Source organism: Theobroma cacao, chromosome 7 (genome assembly GCF_053813885.1).
Source record: "Theobroma cacao isolate CCN51 chromosome 7, ASM5381388v1, whole genome shotgun sequence".
NCBI lineage: Eukaryota > Viridiplantae > Streptophyta > Magnoliopsida > Malvales > Malvaceae > Theobroma > Theobroma cacao.
Genome location: NC_142645.1, coordinates 10,612,203 through 10,620,925, shown reverse-complemented (window position 1 = coordinate 10,620,925; position 8,723 = coordinate 10,612,203). Strand labels below are relative to the sequence as shown.

Here is an 8,723-nt window from a genome sequence, read left to right as displayed (position 1 = left end):
CAATGGATTTTCAACGAAATTTTTCGTTAAAAATTTCGTTGAAAAAGATAAAGATAACATAGGCAAAGTTTAGGGTTCCAATGGAAATTTTCGTTGAAAATCCGTTGGAAATAATACACAGTAACACGTGTGTTCTAAAGATGAAATTTTCAACGGATTTCTAACGAAAATTTCCGTTGAAAACTGTAAAGATTACACATGTTTTTTTCTTTAGTTTAAAGTTTCAACGGAAAATTTCGTTGGAAATTCGTTGAAAATATTAAACAGTAATATGTGTGTGTTGTACAAGTCAAATTTTCAACGAAAAATTCCGTTGAAAAATTTTCAATAAAAATCTGTTGAAAATCCGTTAGAACTTCGTCGGAACAAGCATTTAACAATTTTAATTAAACTTTGTTAGAAATCCGTTGCAAATCCGTTGCAAATACAATGATTTTTTGTAGTGAGTTTCCTCTCGGGCAGGTAATGTTATTACCAAGGGAAAGTCATCTTCACGTGGGAACGTGTAATGTCATTGCATCAAATGAAATTCTTGGAAAGTCTTTTAACTTACCCAATTCAAACGGGAGCTTAATGATTTGATATTTGTGGTGGTATTTGTCAGCGGAAACACCCAACATCACCACTGGCCAATCGGCTCTTATTGCTGTAAATTCTTTAGACAAATCAGAGCTTTTCACGCGATGGATACGACTGCAGGCTTGCAACCACATGAGTAGGGTTAGGGCAGTTAATGAGTATGTATAGTTACTTCTATCACCAGCTCTCATGTTTCTAAATCTCACTATCCTCAAAATTATCAAACTTAATTTTCGCTTCAATAGATTTGTTTTCATAACTAAATCTAAATCAATATGTATTAAAGGATTTTAATAATTACTACTATTTGACAAATTTTCTTTAAGATATAATCGTTAGCTTGAGGATTTCCCTTTTTGTAAAAAAAAAAATTCTTGAGATTGGTTATTGAGGCCTTATTCCAAGTAGATCCAGATTCAAATCTCATTATTTATAGGTTTAATTCAGTTTTATATTGATTTGTCTAATTATATACTATAAAGTTGTTATTTTGTTTGTTTATTCGATTTATTTAATTGATTTTTTTTTTATAAAAAGTGAATTACTGGATTGTTTTTATCAAACGAAAAAAAAAAACGAAATTGAATCTTGCGATTTTTTATGAAGTTTATTGTGGTTTGGCCCAATTGAACTTTTTAATTGAAAGATATTTCGAGGATGCATTGACTGGGTCTAATACTCTTTCTTGATTTTGATATAAATTATTTCTTTTTTCTTTAGATAATATCTTTCTAGACTTTTAGCTAAGATCGAGTGTAGTATATTATCCCATCATCACTTAACTTAGTTGTCAATTAAAGTTATGTTTGGTTCACAGAATGAAAAAAAAAAAAAAACAAAGAGAATAAAATAATTATTTGGTAAGAATAAAATAAACAAAAAATAATTATTTTATAATTTGATTCATAAGAATAGAATGATAGAAGAATTACTATTATAATTTATTTTAATATTTTAATATTTGATTGGTACAAATAGTTTCACGAATAATCAAAAAATAATAAGTAAATGATCAAAATACCCTTTAAATATTTAAATAATAATATTAAATAATATAAAATAAAACAATTAAAAAAATCCTACTCAACTAAAGCAATAACAATTTCCGTTTTTATGATGATCAAAACAGTAGTAAAACAAATCTATATCTTTAAATTACCCATTTTTCCAATTTCCTCATTTTATAATATGTCGATTAACTTCATTATATCATCCTTTGCTTTTCTGTCCCTTGGCAAATGGAAAGTTAAAATTCTTGTCATGGCTTTTCTAGGTTGAATATATGTGATGGCATTCAAAATTTTTTTTCTCTCCTTAGGATATTTCTATCTCTTCGTCTCTCTATGTTCAAACGTTCAACACCAATTTCTATTATAAATAATCATAAAACTTTATATGCACTGCTAACAGAACCTGAATCTCATTTTAAGATTCATGTACTCTTCTATTTGCAAATCATTTTCAATTTTTTCTTAACAATACACAATAAATCATTCACTCAATTTCATCTTTTTTCTTTACTTCACCAAATCCAAAAGAAATTGAGATACACAATGGGGTTGCTTTAGAGAAACAACGGGTGAGGAAGAGAGAGAAAAAAGAACCATAAATGGGACTGCTTAGTGTGCTTTAGAGAGAGGAGTGAGGAAGAGATAGGAAAAACAAAAAATGGAGCTGCTTAGAGAGGAGTGAGGAAGAGAGAAAGAAAGAATAAATTGATATTATATAAGAAGGTAATTTTTACATTGTAAGAGGGTAGTTTCGTCAAATCATTTTTTTCTTATTCTCATTGAATTGAATAGACATTATCGAGGGGACCATTCCCATAAACCAAATGACTGATTTGATTGATAACAGGAATAGAAAGGGCCATTCCCTTGAACGAAGCAAGCTGTAAATATAAAAAATATTAAAATTAATGTATTTAAATCTATGAAAAGAAAGTGTCTGAAGAATGAACAACAACATTAGACAACTGTACTGCTAAACTCGGTTGTTCCTCTCTGAATCATTTGCCTTATGCCCACACATAAACTTATGGGAAAAATTCCCTTCATCCTCGCTTTTATGCTTTCGGTGCTGTCAAGTAGTTTCATGGCTACTTTGTTTGCGGAATCAGCGCCCAACATCACCACTGACCAATCGGCTCTGTTTGCCTTGAAAACCCATCTTACTCGTGACCCTCAAAACCTTTTGGAAACCAACTGGACCATGGCTACTTCTGTTTGCAATTGGATTGGTGTCACCTGCGGATCCAGACATCGCAGAGTCACTGCTCTGAATTTATCTGGAATGCATCTCGCTGCAACCATCCCACCTCACTTGGGAAATCTGTCTTTCCTAGCTTTGCTCGACATTGCCCATAATAAGTTTCATGGCTCAATACCCTTTGAGCTATGTAACTTGCGCCGGCTGAAATATTTGAACTTCTGTAACAATAGCTTCAGTGGGGAAATCCCATCATGGCTTGGTTCCTTCCCTCAACTTGAAAGCTTGCGTTTGGGCATTAACAACTTCTATGGTAATGGTTATATTTCGACTTTCACTTCAAAAATTTCACTAATAAATTACTGTCTGATTAAATTCTCTAACTTGGATCTTGCAGCCACCATCCCACCTCACTTGGGAAATCTATCTTCCCTTGCTTTGCTCGACATTGCCTATAATAAGTTTCATGGCTCAATACCCTTTGAGCTATGTAACTTGCACCGGCTGAAATATTTGTATTTTCTTAACAACAGTTTTAGTGGGGAAATTCCATCATGGTTTGGTTCATTCTCTCAACTTGAATTCTTGCGTTTGGATGGTAACAACTTCTCCGGTGTTATCCCATCTTCTCTGGGCAATTTGTCAAAACTAGAGGCATTGAGCTTGTATGGCAATAATTTGAAAGGGAAGATCCCAATCACAGTTGGAAATCTTTCAAACTTGGAGTGGTTATTTTTAAATCATAATCAGCTTTCAGGTAGCATGCCTTACTCAATCTTCAATATATCTTCATTGCATGTAGAATGTTGATTTTAGAACTAAATATAATCTTACTTCACTTTAAGTCATCTGCCATTGGAAATATTTGAACACCTTCCAAAATTAGTAGAACTAACTTTGAATTGAGAACCAGAGTTTCGGTAGAATTCCAAATAGTTCATGCAAGTGATTTTGTCTTAATTTCAATTGTCATTTTATAATTTTATAACACTTCAAATTTTTCACTTAAAAATTACTGTCTAATTAAATTCTCTAACATGGATCTTGCAGCCACCATCCCACCTCACTTGGGAAATCTATCTTTCCTTGCTTTGCTCGACATTGGCTATAATAAGTTTCATGGCCCAATACCCTTTGAGCTATGTAACTTGCGCCGGCTGAAATATATGTTCTTTCATAACAACAGTTTTAGTGGGGAAATTCCATCATGGTTTGGTTCCTTCTCTCAACTTGAACTCTTGCGTTTGGATGGTAACAACTTCTCCGGTGTTATCCCATCTTCTCTGGGCAATTTGTCAAAACTAGAGAAATTGAGCTTGTCTAGCAATAATTTGAAAGGGAAGATCCCAATCACAGTTGGAAATCTTTCAAACTTGGAGGTGCTATTTTTAAATGATAATCAGCTTTCAGGTAGCATGCCTTCCTCAATCTTCAACTTCAATATATCTTCATTGTAGAATGTATATTTCTGAACTAATTATAATCTCACTGCACTGCAGGTCATCTCCCATTGGAAATATTTGATCACCTTTCAAAATTACAAGCACTAAATTTGACCTGGAATCAGATTTCTGGTAAAATCCCAAATAATTTTTTATTCAAGTTCATAGAGTTAGAATATCTATTATTGTCTTTTAATCAATTGGAAGGTGGTTTGCCTTCAAAAATCGGGAATTTGACTTGGCTGAAGTATTTGTGTATAGACATCACAGAAGATGACACACATAATTAATAGAAAATTTATATTCATTAATTTTATCTTTATATTTTTTGTCTTAATTTCAATTTTCTATTTATAATTTTAAAAAACTACAAAATTTTCATTTAAAAACAATTGTATAATTAAGCTTTATCTTTCAAATATTTTACGTGTTGGTCATTTTGATTGGAATTTTTTTACCCGTTAAATTTAAAAGATATTTTCATTATTCCAGATTGAATATTCACTTTTGCATTCTAACACTATGTCCTCTTTCCTTTTTCTTTTACACTCTCAAATCTTACTTTTTATATGTTTCATATTAATTTTTAATAATTTTTGTTTTTACTTTTTGATATTAAAAATTATATATGATCAATGTTATAACATTTTTTAGAAAAATTAAAAACAGTAAAATCAAAGATCTTTTCTTCACTTTCATGCCAATTTGTCATGAGCATTCAATTTGAAATTGATGAGTAATTACATTTACTTGTTAAAATGAAAAAAAAAATTATATCTTTGTTTAAAAAAGGAAACGAAAATTAGTTTTGCTTTTTGTAGGAGAAGGGACATTTAGAAGTCTATTGTTAAATTTTTGAGTAAAATACTCAAATACCTTTAAGTTTTGATCAAAATTATAAAAAAATCTATTGATTTAAAAAATAGATACTCTATCTCAAAAAAATATATGTCGTTGGACTCATAAGTCTAACCGTTAATCAATTATTAAGGTTTTCGTAAATTTACTGACGTAACAATATTTTGTAGATAATTTTACTCTTGAACATGTCAAAAATTATAATACTATATAAACCTTCATTTTTCATTTTTATTTTTTTAAATAAAACCTTCCAAGCCAAATCCAGCTGGGCGTTCTTCGACCAGATCCACACTCCCTCAAGGGAGCATGGTCAGATCTACCTAGATCTAGTCGGAGAATGTCAGATGCGGTCAGATCTGACTTGGAAGGTAATTTTTTATAAGAAAAAATTTAAAATGAAAAAGAAAGGGTATTTTGATTTTTTTACTTTTTTTGTTAAGGATGTTAAGGTTTTTGAGGCGGAATATCTATTTCTCAAACCAATAGAACTCTTTATAATTTTGATCAAAATTTTGAAGTGTTTGGGTATTTTATCCTAAATCTTTTCACAAACTCAATGCTATAAATGTGGAAACGTCATTATCTTATTGAGATATTTAGCAAAACGTCAAAATCCATAGTCCCTTTGGTTGTTCACTTATGCACTATTTGAATTTCTTTATGATCCTTGAATGTTGGAGTGGACATATTAAGAAATTGACCTCATTTATTTCACTGAGCTAGAAATCTTTCTACCTTACAAAACTATGATTTGATAATTATGCTAAACTTTCAGGTTCCGTTCCTTCCTCACTCTTCAACCTCTCTTCATTGCAATTCATTTCACTCGGATTCAACAAGTTCGCTTGTCATCTCTCATCGGATATGTTTGATTATCTTCCTAATTTACAATATCTTGATTTGCATCGGAATCAATTGGAGGGGACTGTACCTTTAGAAATTGGGAATTTGACTTCTCTCCACTATTTGGATATTGGCGGTAACAAATTTGTAGGTAAGCTAAAAGATTAGCCTTTGGTGTGCTTAAAAGAAAATGACGTAGCAATTGAGATGGCATATAAGATTAGTTGAAAATTTATATCCATTCATAATTTTAGATTTTGTTTTCTTTTAAATTTCAATTTTTTTTATTAAGAATTTGTGACAAAAACTTTAACATTTTCACTTATAAACTACTGTCCAATTAGGCTTTATTTGAACTATAAATAATAAATTTGAGATTCATCATTATAATAACCAATTTGTGCTATTGAATAAGGATTTTTGTAAAACACTATACATATGTACGATCCAAAGTAGATAAAAACAAGAAAATGAGTGCAACTGTTTTGTTGAAAAATAAAGATAAACAAAATAGACGCCTAGTGCTAAACAAAGAAAGGGTTAGGCAAAATTTTAAACTTAATTGGAGAGACTGAATTTTATAGGTGAAATCCCATCAACTGTTGAAAGCTTGATGAATCCTATTTTTTGGACAGAGAAATTATGCACTAACCAATAAACTAAATACTTAGATGCACACACACACAATATTAAATTTTTAATATAAAATTCACTAAATTAAAATTTTTTTTCCTCATGTTGTGGAGTAAATGAACCTATCATTTTTCTTGGTTGACATCGTGCATGTGATACATCACAAATATAGTTTTATTTGCATTTTTAAAGAGCAATTTTTTCAAATTATCTTCAAACGCCTAACCTCTGTTCCAAATTTTCTTCAAGGACGACTTCCAAACCTGCCACCTTCCTTGCATGGATTCTGTGGTGCAGAGAATCACTTTGTTGGAGAAATCCCTTCCTCGTTTTGCAATTTGAGTTCACTTGGAGGTCTCAATTTGTTTGCAAATAATTTGGGTGGAATTATTCCGGAATGCATAGGAAACTTAAGCTCCTCTCTTTCAATCCTGAACCTACAGAAGAATAATTTTCGTGGTAAAATCCCACAAAATTTTGCTAAAGGTTGTTTGTTGAGAAATTTCCACATCAACAACAACCAACTAGATGGGTCACTACCACGATCTTTAGGTAATTGCCACGACTTGAGACTTCTAGATGTAGGGAACAACTTCTTGAATGACACTTTTCCAAATTGGTTAGGAAATTTGACTCAGCTACAAGTTCTTATCTTGAGATCTAATAGATTTTATGGTCACATAAATAATTTTAAAGTTAATTCTTCCTTCAATCGCTTGCACATCATTGATCTTTCTCACAATAACTTCATTGGCTACTTACCAACGAAATTTTTTGAAAATTTGCATGCCATGAGGGAAGAGCATGAAAAGAAGCCAGAGTACATGTATGATGCATCGGCTGATGGATGGTTTGGTTTTGCTGAACGTGTATTCTTCACGACAAAAGGGTTGGAGTTAGAGTTTCAAATCTTAACAAGTTTGATGGCTGTTGACTTTTCCAACAATCAATTCATCGGAGAAATTCCCGAAATACTTGGAGAACTTCATTCCCTTATATTCCTCAACCTCTCTCACAATAGTTTAATGGGTCATATTCCTTCAATTTTAAGTAATTTGTCACAACTTGAATCATTAGATCTCTCATCAAACAAACTCGAAGGAATAATTCCAACTCAATTACAAAACCTTTTATTCTTAGCGGTACTGAACCTTTCTCATAATTATCTTGTGGGACCTATTCCTCAAGACAATCAATTTCATACTTTCACAAATGATTCTTACAATGGGAACTTGGGTTTATGTGGATTCCCGTTGTCAAAGAGCTGCAGTAATGATGAGGGGTTGAGGCCACCTCCAACACAAATGTATGAAGAAGACCGTTTCACAAGAGCATTTAATTGGAAACTTGCTATGCTGATGGGTTATGGATGTGGATTGGTGTTTGGATTGAGTATGGGATATATTGTACTCAAAACTGGAAAACCATGGTGGATCATTAGGATGATCGATAGAGGTCAACAAGAATATGTTAGAGGGAAAGCCCGAAGAAGTGGACGAAGAAACCATACAAATGCTCTCAGGTGAGTTATAATAATTCTCTACAAATAACTAATACTATTTTATTACCATACCCTTTTTTTTTTTGTACAAGAGGGGAGGAGTAAAACCTCAAACTGAAGATTTTCTCTGACAAAGTATTAATAAATGTTGCCAGATTTGGTCTCCGGAAAGTTGATGGGAAAACAGAATCTTGAATAAGAAAGGAGATTTTTCATGCCTTTAAGAGGTAAAGGGTTATATATATAGTGGAGAATATTCCTATGTAACTTGTTAGTCTAATAATTGGAGATCTATTAATCCTAGACTATTTATATGATTTCATTATGATGTGTTAAGATTATACTTTGTATCTATCTATGGTCATAATTTTGGATTTTTGTGGATATGGATGGTTGTTAATTTTGAAGTGAGAACACCATATTTCTTTGCATTGGCCTTTGACCTCTGCAACATTTCTTTATTCTACTATTCTGAGAAAAAAATTATATATATAATAAAAAACAGAAAGGTAGAATATAGAATTTAAAGAAGTTTTGTGTGTTTGTTTCTTTCTTTTGTTTAAAAAAAAATTCCAAGTAATGTAAGCTAATAGGACAATTGCTTTTCACTTTTATAGGATCTGGCCAAACCTTTTATTCCTTGTATAGGACCTAGA

The 8,723-nt window shown here is 31.5% G+C and overlaps 1 protein-coding gene across 1 annotated transcript; it reads left to right on the top strand.

Moving 5' to 3' along the window:
* Positions 1-2,554: 2,554 nt before the first annotated feature.
* On the top strand, positions 2,555-8,475 carry LOC18594531 (uncharacterized). The gene is made up of 7 exons (XM_018124344.2): positions 2,555-3,100; positions 3,185-3,544; positions 3,838-4,197; positions 4,287-4,361; positions 5,866-6,084; positions 6,816-8,088; positions 8,223-8,475. The coding sequence occupies exons 1-7, from the start codon at positions 2,599-2,601 to the stop codon at positions 8,260-8,262; spliced, it is 2,829 nt and encodes a 942-aa protein (XP_017979833.2). The 5' UTR covers positions 2,555-2,598; the 3' UTR covers positions 8,263-8,475.
* The last annotated feature ends 248 nt before the right edge of the window (positions 8,476-8,723 follow it).

What these genes read in the sequence shown, in the direction of transcription:
- LOC18594531 (XM_018124344.2), top strand. Translation starts at nt 2,599, where the DNA reads ATGCCCACACATAAACTTATGGGAAAAATTCCCTTCATCCTCGCTTTT. An exon ending in GGGCATTAACAACTTCTATG is followed by an intron (nt 3,101 to 3,184) that starts GTAATGGTTATA and finishes TGGATCTTGCAG; the next exon opens with CCACCATCCCACCTCACTTG. An exon ending in GACCTGGAATCAGATTTCTG is followed by an intron (nt 4,362 to 5,865) that starts GTAAAATCCCAA and finishes CTAAACTTTCAG; the next exon opens with GTTCCGTTCCTTCCTCACTC.